This window comes from Rhinolophus sinicus, chromosome 16, assembly GCF_057876585.1.
Source record: "Rhinolophus sinicus isolate RSI-liver-muscle chromosome 16, RSI-T2T, whole genome shotgun sequence".
Taxonomy (NCBI): Eukaryota; Metazoa; Chordata; class Mammalia; order Chiroptera; family Rhinolophidae; genus Rhinolophus; species Rhinolophus sinicus.
Genome location: NC_142516.1, coordinates 6,966,920 through 6,982,520, shown reverse-complemented (window position 1 = coordinate 6,982,520; position 15,601 = coordinate 6,966,920). Strand labels below are relative to the sequence as shown.

The 15,601-nt window shown below is 53.9% G+C and overlaps 1 protein-coding gene across 1 annotated transcript in view; it reads right to left on the bottom strand.

Annotated features, from left to right (window-relative positions):
• Positions 1–15,601, bottom strand: part of EEIG1 (estrogen-induced osteoclastogenesis regulator 1) — a 33,941-nt gene that overhangs the window by 7,405 nt on the left and 10,935 nt on the right. The window contains exons 2-4 of the mRNA XM_019728675.3: positions 3,927–4,047; positions 3,644–3,673; positions 1,414–1,530 (exon numbers count right to left, since the gene is read on the bottom strand). Coding sequence (XP_019584234.1) covers positions 1,414–1,530; positions 3,644–3,673; positions 3,927–4,047 — 268 coding nt within the window. The remainder of the gene's footprint in view (positions 1–1,413; positions 1,531–3,643; positions 3,674–3,926; positions 4,048–15,601) is intronic.

Sequence of the window (15,601 nt, the reverse complement as noted above, 5' to 3'; positions counted from 1 at the left end):
AAGCCGCTGTTGTTATTTCACAACGACACCGAGTGAGCCCTACGGAAGGGGCCGCACGGGCACTCCCTCCTCAGTGCCCCGCTGCTCGGGTGGGTGTGGCAACACCAGCCCCACATGGCAGGAGGGAAGGTGGCTCGAGAAGCCCATCTGGTGAGGAGGGGGTTCACCGAGCCGGACATGGGGGGTGGGGCACTCACATAGTCCAACACTTGGCAGGGACTTGTAATGGCAAACGAGGCAAAATTTGGGTCCCCAAATCTGGGCTGAGAGGGTACAACAGGTGATGGGGTGGCAAAGAGGTACTCAGATTCCAACCACACCAACAAAAATTGGAGACCATTAGGTTGAGGCTGTTTTTTCTTTTCTTTTCTTATGGATTATTTCACTTGGCCATGGTAGCAGCCTACAAAGTAGGTGATGGGTCCAGGTTATAGACGAGGGAACTCAAACTCAGGGGAAGTGACTGCCCAAGGTTCTGTAGACAGGATGTGATGGAGCTGGCCTTGAAGCCAGGCCACCTGTCCTCCAGATGCCCTTGACCTGGCTTGAGGCTGCACTGTGCCAAAGGAGCAAGACTGACAAGTCCCAGCTCCCACCACAATCAGCCTGCACTCTTGCAGGTGCCTCCGGTTCCCTCTGCAAAAGGCCTGGGAGTCTCCAGAACCTCTGCCCACCACCTCCTCCCTGGCTCTGCCCTGGCACAAGGCACTCCCACTGGATCAGCTGGCAAAGGTGTGGTTAGGATGAGACTGCTTTCTCAGCCAGGTGGAAGGCTATGGAGACAAGGAAGAGAGGTGTGCGGGTGGTAGATGTCTAGATACCTCTGCTCCAAGAGGCCAGGGAGGCAGCTGCCTAGGGGTAGGGAGCTGTCCCGGCCATTGGAACCCTGCATGTGACTGTGGGGCCCCCGGAGCAGCTGCACTCAGTGTGCCCAGGTTGAGGATGGCAGGTTCTTTTGGTCACTAAGGCTCCACTGGGAGCTCAGGCTGCCTCATGTCACGTGGGGCAATGATGAAGGTCTGAATGGCGGGCTCACGTGCCAGCTCCGCTGTGACCCCAGGCAAACGATCTAACCTCTGGGCCTCAACTGCCTCCTGTGCGAAACTGGGACTAATAACAGACACCAGGCCCCATGGGGCTGTTGTCAGGCATCAGAAGACAAGGTAGGGGCCCTCAGCAATGCTGCTCTCACCAAATCCTGAGAGACTGATGGGGTCCACTCCTTGGCCCCCCGATTATGGATGGGGAAACTGAGGCCAGACTTCAGATGGTGGTTTCCTGACCCAGGGCCCACATCTGCCTGTCCAGGGGGAAAACCTGTATTTTTAACAACCCTCCAGGGCCTCTGATGAAGAGCACGGTTGCCCTGTCCCCTGATGGGAGGGGGCAGAGGAGGGGGCAGGGCCCCAGTACCTTGAGGATGGAGTTGTCCTGGCGAGTGTTCTTCGTGTCATATCCCTCCAGCAGGCAGCAGCGCACCGTGGAGCCTGAGCCTGCAAACTCAGCCAGGTTCAAGTCAGCAAAACCCAGCTGGGAGGAAGAGAGGAGACTGTGGGAGGCTGCAGGGAGCGTGGGCGCAGGGCCGGCAGCGCAAGGGTTAACTCGGTGGGGAGGGGCCGGCAAAGCCCCTGGGCCACCACAGCCCAGACTGCCTGGTTGCATAACCAGCACCCAAGGACACAGGCCCGGGTTGGTGGCTTGGGTTGGCGGCTCTAATGAGGCAGAGCCAGGAGCTCACATCCCTGAGCTGCACAAAGCGCCCTTTGTGCCGTGTCCCAGAGTACACCGGGGCAGCGCCTGAGATGAAAGGACATTGTTGTCTGTGACACAGACACATTGTTCCCTGGGAAACAAGGCTGTGCTGTGGGAGCCGCCAGGACAGTGGGCAGGGGGGAGGGAAGGCCCGTGGGAACTTGGTGTTGGGATGGGTGGGTGGGGGGTACTCTGCAGGGGGGGCAGGAGCCCCTCATGAAGGCTGGAGTGAGGGTCTGTTGGGCAGTGGGTGATGCTCCTCGGAGGCAGAGAAAGGAGCAGGGATGGGGATGGAAGTGGAAGAAAGTGCGAGAACAGGATGCATGAGCTAAGAAGTCCTCTTAGAAGGAAGACAAGTCTGGCAGACCTGGAGGGGCAACAGAGGTGAAGGTGAGGGGCGCCTGGGACTAGGGACTCAGAGAACAACCAAACCAACCAGGGGTGTGGACTGAACACTCGCTGCGGGCAAGTCTCCATTGCAGACTTTGGGGCACAAGTGCCAGAGTCGGGGACTCGGGTTCAGATCCTAACCCTGCCATCAGTGACTCAGTGACCCCAGTTTACAGATAGGGAAACAAAGGTTCAGAGAAAGGAAGTGACATGCCCAGGGCTTAACTGGTAGAGCCAGGCCTAAAACTAGGCCTGATCAGTGTCAAGTCTTGCCACCTCTTTGGGCCTCAGTTTCTGCCTTTGTTTCATGGTTACTGAGCCTGTGTGGACATTTGATTGGAGAACAGAAGGGAAGGGCCTGGCAGGTCTGACACGTGCCAGGTGCATGATAAATGTTTGCTGGGTGGAGATGGGATGCTCCAGCTGTTTGCTGGTAGTTTCTTTCCTAGCTGGGTAGCTGTCCTCACCCACAACGCGGTGAATCAATGGGAAGAGAAATTTCCACTCTGACAGCACCTTCCACAGCGCAGTTCTGGCCACCGTGCCCTCTGCTCCTGCACAGGAACACGACGCCCGGCCAGGGCAGAGTGCATAGCGCAGAACGCTGAGCTTCCTGAGCTCTGGTCCGTGGGAAGGAACACAGCCGGCACACAGGGTGAAGAGGCGAAGGCGTTTCCCCTCTGGACTGACTAAGCCCACCGCCCTGCCACTGTGCCATCTCGCCAGAGAGGCCCCAGCGGCGGGCCGAGTCCTCACAGAGAAGGGGGTTTAAGGGCAGAGCAGGCTTCCTCAAAGCCAGAAGGAACCCTTCCAGAGCTGTCTTCTCTCACTTTTCCCAGTGGGAAAGGTTGTAATGTGGAGGGCTGAACTGTCTGTGGGTGCAGTGAAAAGCTGGCAACAACACAGATGTTTGACAGCAGGGACGGCTGAGTCACCCGTCCACCAGCCACACAATGGGACACTGCTGCTGCTAAAGCAAAAGGAAATGTGTGATGACATGAAAACATACCCATGACGTACTGGCAAGTAAAACACCAAGCTGCAGAACCATTTAGAACAAGTCCCTGTTGTGTATTTAAAAATCCTGTCTGCATGTACACGATACATGCAGGGTGCTCACTCTACATTTCTCTAAGTCATGCGCATGTGTTTTATGCACTGCTTGGGGTCTATGATACATTTCATGTATTTTTTTCTTAAAAGGTCTGGAAAGATCCTAATGAATCCCAATGCTGGGGGCTGGGGAGGAGGCCTGAGCAGGAAGGGGGATGGAAACTCCCCTTTCCACTCAATGAATGTCTACCATTTGTGTTGCAACAAACATATGCTGTCTTTACGTTAAGTGCAAAGACTATCAATAAAGATATTTCCAAAAAATAATACATCTCCTGTATGGCTGAGTGTCTCCTGTTTGGGACAGACAGAGAGGGGGCAGGACATTCTTCTGGGAGCCTCTCTCACGCCTGTCCCATCCCACACCCCCTCACACAGCCCCACTCACCTTGGAATAAGCTTTCCCACCTTTCAGCTCCTGCACAGGGAGAGAGACATAGCAGCAGGGTGACTACGAGATCCAAGGGACCTCATACGTCCCCCAAACCCCTCCCCATGAATCTGACTGCCAGGGAAGGAGGACAAGCAAAGGGGCAGATGACTCATCTCATTTTCCCCGGGCAGGGGGACAAGTCAGGGGATGGGCCTAAAGCCATCAGAGTGGGGGCCCCACACCCACTCCTTAGCCTTAAGCTCACAGCCCCCAGCCCTGGCCAGAAGCCCAGCCTCACCTTGCGAACTGACACCCGGAAGGTGCAGGGGTCCAGCAGGCCGGTGGCTGGGTTGGCGCTCATCTTACACACGAAGGTGAACCTCTTCCGCCACCGCACGCAGTTCTCCTGCACCTCCTCCCTGCAGGCCAGACAGGACAGAGAAGCACAAGCACACAGGTCAAGGCCACGGAAACCCATGTCAGGGACAGCGCTCACCTCCAGGGAGGCTAGGGAGGTGGGGGGGGGGAAGGGGGCTCTCGCTTTTCACTTTGTATCACAAAGTGACTATTTTCGTAACAAGAAAGTCCTTGCATAAGTGTAAAAACATAAAATATGTAATAAAAAATGAAAAACACAAGGCGGGTGAGGTCAGGCTGGAGGTAGCTGCCCCTCCCTTGGCTCCCAGTGCTGTCCCCCATCTCGTTCTGTGGCCTCGGGTGGCTCCTTCTGCTTCCATCACCTCCCACCAACCAGGCTCCCACTGGCCATCTCAAGTGACCCTCACAGCAGTCTTCCCAGGCTGGACTACCAGTCCATTTCGCAGATGAAGAGACCAAGGCCCAGTACCACCCAGCCAGGAAACAGCTGGCCCTAAGCCCAGGGCTGCCTGGCTCCAGAGCCCCCTTCTTCACCACAAGTAACAACAGCAACAGCTGACGCTCATACGGGGCTTCCCATGGGCCAGCACCGCTGCAAGCACTTGACAGACTCAGCCACCCCTGGAGCCTGCTCCAAATGCCAGGGATCCACGGTCACGCCAACCCTTCCCACACGTGTCACTACCACCAGGCCAATTCCACGTGCACAGAAACCGAGCTCTGGGGCTGAGCCCCGGCCCTGAGGCCCACCCGGGGCAGGACAGAACAGCGGAGCCCAAGCAGCCTGGTTCCGGGTGCTACACACACACTAAACACTCACCACTCCAGGGCGGACACTACTTGGGGCCCTCAGCCTCCCTGATACTAATTGGGGCGCTACCCTTCTATCCCCTCAAGTTCCTTCTGGGCCTGGAGAGCATGACCAAGCCCCCAAATTCAGCACTCCCTTAACAGGGAAACGTTTTTTGTGCCCTGGGAGTGAGTGAGAGCCGGTGGGAGCAGCTCATCCAAGCCTTTCCTGGCTGCTGCGGGGGCCTTGGCAGAAGCTGGGGGTGGTAGTGGCACGTGGCAGAGACAAGCTCCCATCCCTGCGCAGTTTCCTGTTCCCCCCCCTCAGCCATGGAAGGGAGGGCCCGGCAGGAGAGACATTCTCTCCAGCCTCATCCCACCTCACAGGCACGGCCAAGGGGACAGCGGAAGTGACCACTCCACACCCGGGGACTGAGGAGTGCGGGCTCATTGCCAGAGTGGGCCTGAGGGGGAAGAGTCAGCCCAGGATGAGCATCTCCTGAGCAGGGCTTGTTTGCCTCCCACTGAAACCTTGGAAGGTAGGCTCTGTGCTACCACTTTCTGCAGCGGAGAGCACTGAGGCTCCAAGAGCCAGCCCAGATCGCATCCCTAGTGATAAAGTAGGCTGCGAAGCCAGGGCTGTCTGAATGCTGGGTCACAGCCACTAGCCATCACCTTTCCTCATCAGCCACAGAGCCGAGAAGCCTGGCAGGTGGAAACCACCGAAGTTGTGGGGCCAGCAGTGCCCTGCTATGTACCCGAGGCACCCACCCATGTCTGAGTGCCAAGTATGTGCCAGACACTGAGTACTGCAGTGGACTTACTCACAGACAACATCTGTCACCCCAGTGATGACTCAGTGTCACCGGGAGAGGGTGGAGGGAAGGGGTGAGTCAGGGAAAGTGACTGGCCACAGGGAGGTGACAGTCAAGCTCAGACCCAAATGAAGAGTGGGTCGTCGCCAGCGGGGGACAGTGCCAGGCTGAGGGGAGAGCATGAGTGAGCTGTGCTCTGGGTCTCCTTGGCCGATGCAAGCCTCTGTGCAGAGCCTCTGCGAGGAGCTCCCTGCTGGCTCTTCAAGGCTGTGAGGACGTGACCAAGGCTTGCTCCATGTTCTGCCAGGTCTGTGGCAAGGGGCAACGGGACCTGGGTTCGCAGCCCTCACTCTGACCCTCATCAGTAAAAGAGACGTGCCAGCCACTCAGTCATGGGCACCTGAGGGCATTCAGTGAGCTGAGCCCGGCAAGGGCCGGGCCTGGGGAGGTCCGCCAGATGTGTTTCGTCTGATGAAGACACTAGGGAACTATGTGGACTCAGTCACCAGAATGTTCCAACCTCGTGAGGAAGGTGACCTCCAGCAAGCCCTGCAGCCCTAAGACTGGGGGTGAACGGAAAAGGGCAGGGCTAGAGATGGGGGGAAGAAGGGAGAGTCCCCAACCTGACAGACATGGGCGGGAGCCCTCAGGAAGCAGGTGCCACAGGGGAAGCGGGAGGCCTGGACTGGGCCTCACCTGACCCAGCCATGCTAGCTCCATTCATTCATTCAAATAAGTGAGCATCGCCCGTGCACCCGTGCCTGTTCTGTGCACTGGCGTCACAGCCGTGAGCGGCTTACATTCTGGTGGGAGCAGAAAGACGAGCATCAAACAAATGAGGACAATACATGGGAGTGGAAAGGAAGAACTAAAACTATCTCTTTTGGCAAATGACTCAATGTTGTATGTAGAAAATCCTAAGGAAGCCACTAAAAAACTAGAATACACGAGTTCAGCAAGGTTGCAGGATGTAAGATCAACATAATAAAAATTAATTATTTCTATATACTAGCCAGTTTCCACAATGAAATGAAGAAAACAATTCTGTTTATGATGGTATCAAAAAGACTCAAATATATAGAAAAAATTTCACAAAACAAGTATAAAATATATACTCTGGAAAACTACAAAACATTGTTGAAAGAAATCCAAGCTCTAATAAATGGAAAGACATCCCACAATTCATGGATTGAAAGATTCAGTATTATTAAGATGACAATATTCCCAAAATGATCTAGAAATTCAACACCACCCCTATTAAAATCTCATCTGGCTTCTTTGCAGAAATTTGACACGTTGATTCTAAACCTCGGAAATGCGAAGGACCAGAATAGTCAAAACAATGCAGAAAAAGTAGAACATAACTAAAGGATTCACACGTCTTCATTGCAAAACTTCTACAAAGTAGCAATAATCAAGAGTGTGCTTGTGGTATAAGGATAGACACAGAGAGCAATGGAATAGAACTGAGAAATAAACCTTCACATTTATGGTCAATTGATTTTCAACAAAGGTGCCTATGGGGGAAAGAAAAATCTTTTAAACAAAAATTGCTGGGACAACTGGATATTCACATGCAAAAGAATGAAGTATGACCCATGTCTCATACCATATACAATAATTAACTCAAAATAGATCAAAGACCTAAGTTTAAAAGCTAACACTATAAAATTTTTAGATGAAAACATTGGGGTAACTCTTTGTCATCTAGGATTAGGCAGCAGTTTCTTAGCTATGACATCAAAAGTACAAGCAACAAAAGGAAAATATATTGAACTTCATCAAAATTAAAACTTTTTGTGATTCAAAGAACACCATCAAGAAAATGAAAGGACAACCCACAGCATGAAGGAAAATATTTGCAAATCATAAGGGACTTGTAGTTAGAATATATAAAGTGTACTTACAACTCAATAAAAGACAAATAACCGAATTAAAAAATGGACAAATGATCCGAATAGACATTTCTCCAAAGATATAGTAGTGGCCGCCAATAAGCATATGCAAGGATATTCAACATTACTAGCCATCAGGGAAATGCAAATCAAAACTATGAGTTACCACTTCACACCCACTAGGATGGCTATAATCAAGACAGATAATAACAAGTGTTAGCAAGAATGTGGAGAAATTAGAACCCTCATGCACTGTTGGTAGGAAAGTAAAATGATACAACCGCTTTGGAAAACATTCTGGCAGTTCCTCAAAAGGTTAAACATAGAGTTACCATATGACCTAGCAATTCCACTCCTAGGTATCTATCCAAGATAAATGAGGCATATGCCCACACAAAAAACTTGCCCACAAATGTTCATAGAATTATTCATAACAGCCAGAAAGTGAAAGCTACCCAAACGTCCATCAACTGATGACTGGATACATAAAATGTGGTATATCCATACAATGGAACATTATTCAGCAATCAAAAGAAACTAAGTGCTTATACATTGCTACAATGTTGATTAACCTTGAAAACATTATGCTAAGTGAAAGAAGCCAATCACAAAAAAACTATGTACTACATGATTCCATTTATATGAAATGTCCAGAATAGGCAAATCCATAACAGACAGAATGTAGTGATTGCCAGGGGAGGAGGAAATGGGAAGAAAATGGGGAGTGACTGCTAATGGGCTTTCTTTTTGGAGTGGTGAAAATGTTCTAAAATTGACTGTTGGGCGGATGGGTGGCTCAGTTGGTTGGATTCCTAGATGGGCAAGCGAGCTACACCCTCTGCAATTAGCATGAAGTCAATGAGCTGCCTCTCAGCTCCCAGGTGGCCAGATGGCTGGAGCAAGGGCTCTCAACCACAGGGTTGCTGGTTAGACTCCTCAACTCCCACAAGCAATGGTGGGCTGCGCCCCCTGCAACTAGCAAGGGCAACGGGACCTGGAGCTGAGCTGCGCCCTCCACAACTAAGACTGAAAGGACAACAACTTGACTTGGGGAAAAAAAATCCTGGAAGTACACACTGTTCCCCAAAAAAGTCCTGTTCCCCTTCCCCAATAAAATCTTTTTTTTTTTTTTAAATTGATTGTTGGAGATGGTTGCACAATTCTGTGAATATACTAAAAACCACCGATATACTAAAAACCACTGAATTGTACACTTTAAATAGGTGAATTGTGTATGAGAATTACATATCAATAAAACTGTTACTGAAAAAAAAGAAAAAGAAAAGAAAAAACCTACATTGGTAGGTCAGATAAAGTGAGAAAAATGGAGAAAGCAGAGCAGGGAAGGTGGGTAGGGATGAGAAGGTGGGGGTTGCTACTTCAGGAGGGTACATCTGAGCAAGGCCTCGAGTGAAGTGAGGTTGAGGGCTGAGCAAAGACTGGCAGAAGAGCTGTCCAGACGCATGAACTTCAAATGCACAGGCCCTGAGGTAGAGGCATGCTTGGCAAACGGAAAAGCAGCACGGAGGCCAGTGGCTAAATGGGACTGGGGAGGAGAACAAAAGGGATGTGGTCGGCAAGGGAGCAGGCGCTTAGGCCATGCTGGATCTCCAGGGCCTTCCTTGGTGAGGATTTTGAATCTGATTCTGACAGCGGCTCTGTCTTGCCACTATGGATTCTGGCTTCAGGCCAGAGCAGCCCTGGTGGAGGTGGATGGATGGGTAAAAAGAGTGGAAATATCTCCCAAGCAGCCAGAGGCCCAAGCTTGAAAGTGGGGAAAGCTGGCAGGGGGTGGTGGCCACAGCTCCCCTGTGAAGCCTCAGATCTCTGCCCACCCCCTCTGCTTGAGCCAGTTGGGGAATTGGAAGCAGCTGCTGGAGACCCAATTCACAATGCTGGGCGTGTTGAAACACCCAGAGGAATTAGGATTAGTATCTGGGAACAAAAGCCGATATCAAATTGTGGGCTCTCTCCCTTCCCCTTTGTGTGTCTGCCATGGGAACACCCAGCCAGGAAGCCTCAGGCCCCCTTGTGATTCCAGCAGGCCAGAGAAAGGCACGTGGAGCTCTCCCAGGCTCAGGTAACAGGCGGCTTCCTCCCCCCCCACCCCCCACCCCCGCGGGAAGGTGAGCTGGGCAGCTCACGAGATCGGTGCTGGGCCTCCCTCTTATTTCCACAGGGCTCTAAATACACACTATTAAATGCCACCACTCCCACAGGAAGAGGCTCACAGCCTTGCCCTGGCCCATCCCAGGAAGTCATAGCAAAGGTGAAATACACATCCCAGCAGTGGCCATTTCCTGAGAGTTTACTATGTGCCACCTAAAACTCTCACATTGAAAGTTGGGTGTTATCATGGCCCACTTTACAGATGGGGAAAGGGAGGCTCAGAAAGGCTGAGTAATTCACCCCCAGTCACAGAGCTATGAGGAGCAGAGCCCGGTCTCAACCCCAGGCCCATCTTTGTCTAGAATCCATGTCAGAGCCAGAGATGGCACAGCCCTGCAGCCATCTACAGGGCCCCTCTGGAGAGAGGGAGCTGGGCACCCCCACTTAGGTGGTATGGGGTCCCAGGCATTATCCCAGGATAGGGATAATGGGAGAGATGAACAGGGGTTGGAGGAAGTGTTCATAAAAAAAGGCAGGAATGAGGATGGTAAACAGTAGGCCATGAGCCCAAGGTGTGAGCTGCCAGGCCAGGTTTGAGGAAATGTCAGACTCAAGTCACTCAAAAACCTTTTATTAAGCACTTACTAAGTGCCAGGTACTACTGAAGGCCCTAGGGACATAAACAGTGAATAAAACAGACAGAAATTCCTGCCTCCAAGGGGCTTAGAGTCTGGGGTGGGTGGGAGACAGACAAAATGAAGCAAACACACCTCCCATGGGGGTAAGTGCTATGGGGGGAAAGGAACCAGGGAAGGAAGAAGTGACCAGATGGGGGGACAGTGAGGAAGAAATGGCCAGGGAAGGAGTTAACAGGAAGGGGGAACGTGACCTCTGAGCTGAGCTGAAGGAGGAAACCGAGGAAAGAGCAGTCAAGGCATGAGGAACAGAATGTGCAAAGGCCCTGAGGTGGGCCAGGCAGCTGAAATAGTAGTGAGGGGGGGAGGGGTGGGAAGTGAGACTGGAGAGGGAATATGGGCCCCAAACTTACAAAGGTGCCGCGTGGAGGTGCTCGCAACCATGGGCACCCCACGTGCACTAGTGGGTAGGGAAGGACAGAGAGAAGAAATGAGGGTGTATGGCGTAGGGCAAGGGGATTGGGTCCTTTTCTTTTTGAACTGGAAGTATATCGGTTGTGATTTTTTTTTAAAAGCAATCCTGGGGGGAAAATGACCTCTTCTGGGAGTCCTCCGATTGCAAAGAGGTCAGAGGCCACAGAGTGACTGTGAGGACCGACTCCCAGGATCAGCAGAGGCCACGAAGGTGGGGAGAGGGGGACAGCAGGGCCATTGTTTTTGTTTCTGTCCAAGAAGGTGTTTCTGTAATTGAAGTTTAACTTGAAAAATGGGTGTGAGGTTAGAAGAGCTGGTCAAAGGCAAAAGGGATTCGAACCCTCATCTACCTGATTCAAGGGCTGGGCCCACATTCACCCTGCCAGCAGGGCCGGGCCCCCTTGGGAAGAGATGAAGAAGGCCTCGACTCTCCTGAGCCTGAGGCTTCCGGGCCCGAGTCCCCAGCTCCACACTGCCTGCCAGGGACAGGTAATTACAGAGGCTGGCTTTCCAAGGCAGCTTTAGGGGAATCTCGTTTTTAGCTTTAAGATATACAATTAGACGTCCAAATCCCAGGGAGGCAGGGAGAGCCCTCCACCCACGGCAGCCCACAGTGGCCATTGCAGTGGTGGAATTCAGCTATTTCTGGGTTGGCCTGAAATAGAGCAGAGCACCCCACCAGGCCAGTGTCCTCAGGCCAGTTCTCCCTCGGAAGAGCTCCCGTGGCCCCAAACTCTGACCAGGGCCTCTACTCTGCAACCACACTTACTTTGGCCGCCAGCTCCATCATGCAGGTGACAAGGGGACAGTGCAGTGGGAGCCACCTCCTGACCACAGGCTGCCATGCCCCCAAGGTCCGTGTGGACAGGGACCATTCAGGGCCCCGCCCCTGAAGCCAACATGAGAGCAAAGGCAGTGTGGCTGGCAGTCCTTGCAGGAAAAGAGTCAGGAGAAGAAGGGAACCTGGGGCACTAGTGGGCAGCCCAGGGAATGGGTTCCAGGGAGACCCCATGCCCACCCTCAGCACTCCACCTTCCCAGCTGCCTGGCTGCAAGCACTTTGCATGTCTTTGTCACCATGGCATGCCCCGCACAGAGCCCTGGCCTGGCAGGGAACAGCTCAATCACGGCCATAGCAAGGGCTGGGGGTGGTGAAGCCGGCAGGACAGGGCTTCTCAGACTCAAGCCAACATTGCAAAGTCCTTGGCTTCTCACGAATGAAGAGTCCCAGGTGCTGCCAGAACTACAGACTGTAGGGCAGGGTTTCTCAACCTGGGCACTAGTGACATTTGGAACGGGATCGTTTTGGTTTTTTCAGAGGTGTCCTGTGCACTGTAGGATGTTTAGCAGCTCCTGCCAGTAGCACCACTGCAGCTGTGATAACCAAGAAAGGCTCCAGACATTGCCAAATGTCCCCCCCCAAGGGGGCAAAATTGCCCCCAGCTGAGAACTACTGCTGCAGGCCTTGGACTGGACTTTTTAAACAAGCTCCCAAGTGATTGAGGCAGGAGCTGGGCACCGGGCTAAGAGAAGGCATACCCACAGTAACTGAGTGGGCCCCCCGGGACCTCCCAGCCCCAGCGGTGCCCCTGGGTTCCTGATTCCTCCCATCCAGCGCCTGTAATGAAAGGTACCGGGATCAAGGCTCCATCACGTGAGTCCCACGCTCTGGCTGGCAGCCCCTGGGGGGGCTGCCCCAGCATCCAGCCCCGCCCACTCCATGATCCCCCAGGCCTCGGCCAGGTTCCTGGAGGGGCCGGTGGTGATGCAATCAAGGTCCCTGGCTGAAGCCAGGGAAAGGCGAGAGTCTAATGAGGAAACAATTTAAATTGACAACATATGCCTGTGCTTCCCGGAAGAGAAGAGAGCACAGCCGCCTGGGGAGGGGCCCACCCCGGGGACCAGCTGAGGCATCTGTCCAGGGGCTGCAGGGCAGTAGAGCCTCATCCCAGCAACGTGGCGGGCGTGGCAGCCCAGCAGCGTCGGGCTCCTGCCAGGAATTCAGGGCCGTGCGCAGCAGTTCTGACACAGCCAGCCCAGCCTCCGGCAACACCATGAGGCAACAAGAAGTTCCTAGAAGCCAAACCACTCTGTGCTCCACACGGGAGCACTCACTGGAGCCAGCCGGCACCCCGACACCCTTCTCTGCTCTCCTGCCAAAAACGTGAATCCCGAGGGTGGCCCTGGGATTGGCAGGTGGAATAAAAACTGGTGGCAGCAAGTGACCCTCGGAAGTACAGAGTGGACAGTACACTGGGGCTTCAGAAACTCCACATTAGCAAAGGCGCAGGGGGTCAGCCAGGTCTCTCAGGCTCGGTGGGAAAGCTCAGGTCTCTCAGGCTGAGCAGCAAGGATTCTGCAGTCAGGTGCACCTGGGTCAAATCTTGCCACTCACCAGCTGAGTCACCTCGAGACGGATCAAACACACCTAACGCAGGCAGGTGCTGTCCTCCCATTTTACAGACACAGGACACAGCCTCTGCCCCCCAAGTCAGGCCATTCGGGCAGCTTCCCCACCACCCAGGAGAATGCATGGATGCGCTTCTCACTTGATGCCAGTGGGCACTGCCTCTTGCTCTCGCAGCCTGAGAGGGAGCTGACCGTTGAAGAGATCCAATGTAAACTGCTGGCTGTGAGCAAGTGCTGGCCCCCCCAACCCCTACACACCTGGGCAGAGGTCCACACCACGCAGTGTGGTCCAGCCTGGCTCCTGTTTCCTGGATACCCTCCCATAGGCCAGGTGTTGCTCTGCAGGCACAGCCACCACCCACTTCACAGATGAGCAAAGTGACACTCAGGGAGGCCACAAGTCACACAAGAGGTGAGGGGTGATGTGTACTACCCGACGCTCCCCTACCCCACCCCATCCTGTAGGATGGCTGGAGACTGGGGCTTTCTCCAGGGACTGTGCTCTGTGGGCGGACCCTTCCCCATGCGTCTCAATACCAGGAACGAGGCAGCCTTGAGACCAGGCTTACACTAAAGGAGGGTGGTGATTGGAGCAAAATGCGCGGGCAGTGGGACATGGCACTGGGCCAACCCCATGAAGACCTGCTGGTATGGGGACCAAGCCAAATCAATCCAGTTGGAGGACAGAATGGGAAACATTCCTGTCGAAGTTCATAACACAGCCCGTTTCCTGAGCCCTTTCTAGTTATGAGGAGTGAACCAACATCTTTCCCTGCCTGATCTCTTGGAATCCACACCCCAAACCTGGGAGGTAGGCACCATCATCCCCACGTCACAGGTGGGGAAACTGAGACCCAGAGCACAGAAGCCACCTGCCCCAGGTCTGGCTGGGAGAGGCCGTAACCTGAACCCATGGCTGTCTGACCCCAGAATCTCCCACTGGGCCCCCATGCCAGAGCTGGGCTAAGCTGGAGGCCCTAGAAATTCAAAGCAAGACGCAGTTGGGCTGTATCAGCGACTTCCCCTGTCTCAGGACCCACAACTGCAGAAAACACAGAGCTTCAGGGTTGGCTGTGCTTGGGGAATTTCCCTTCCTGAGCCCTTAAGACTCCCAGTGGGTCTGCTCATAAGTCATGGGTGCGGGAGACAGAGTGGCTGGGGTTTCAGGCCAGGCTCTGCCACCCCCTGGACCCGCCCTCTCTGGGCCTCAGTCACTATGCTGCCCCTCTTATGAAGGTGTAGGGAGAACAGGACCCAACACCTATCCAGAGGGCACTCACGCTGCAGGGGGTCATGGCTACCACCGTCAGAACTGACTCCGAGACAGGTGGTCCCACAGGAAGTCAGGCATGCAAGACCCTGTCAGGGCCCCCTTCCCCACCCCAGGACCCTGGATGAGGACGTTTCCCCAGGCCGTGCCCTGGCTGGGATGTCCTGGGAGGGAGACTGGCAGGTGGCGCAGGCTTGCCACGGCCGCTCCTGGCTGACTCAAGCCGGGGTGGTGTTTGAATCACCCAAGGAGGGAAGGAGACAAGGGAGGCATCCCCATGCCTGGAGCCTGCTTCCTCGAATGGCTGGATTCAAGCAAGTCACGAGGATGTCCCTGTCCTCTGAGCCCCTTGCCAACTCCATAGCCTTTCTTAAAATCACCCTCCCCCCAACTACTGCAGCTGGACAAATTATTTCCTCTTCTGGGCCTGGGCCTTAGGTACGAGGAAAATGGAACCAGGCTCCCACGTGCCAGAGCATGCAGGTCCTAGAGGTCTTTGTTTCACTCGCTGCTGCTTCCCACGTCTGAGGATGGCACCTGGCACATAGTAGGTGCTCAGTAAGTATTTGATAACTCGATTAATGACCTTCAAAGCCCTGCTCCCAGTAAGGGCTGCCCTAGACCTCTTTGCACAGATATTTCCACCTCCAGGGAAGGGGCCTCCCAGCTGAGGTCAGGCCACATCGTCTTGCTCTCTGCAGAGTCTGAGGGGCCAGGGGTCATCGCTATCTCTGGATCTACCCCCAGGTGTTCCCACAGCTCCACACAGCACTCCCCATGGCTCCCTGGACTTCTGAGGTGACTGGGGAATAATGAGCGACCACTCAGCCAGAGCCACATCTCTTCACAGAGCCGGCACAGACTCTGACCTGTTTTTCCAGCCATCTTCCAAGATCCCAACCACAGGAAGAAGGGCTCACGGTCAGGTGGGATCATGAGGACCTGACTTACCAGTCTCCACCTCCTCCCAGAGACCTGATTCTTCTGCAGACCCACGGACCACCCCTCGGACGATTGCTGCTTCTGTTGTTCACTTACTACATACGCATTAACTGAGCACTTACCATAAGCCAGGCCTGTGCATCCAGAACAAGCCTGGGTCTCGGTCTTGCCTGCATCCAAAATAGGCATGGCCATTCTTTCCCAGGTCCATGTGATTCCTCTTTAGCCAACATGAAACCCTTAGGACGGGCTGGAGCC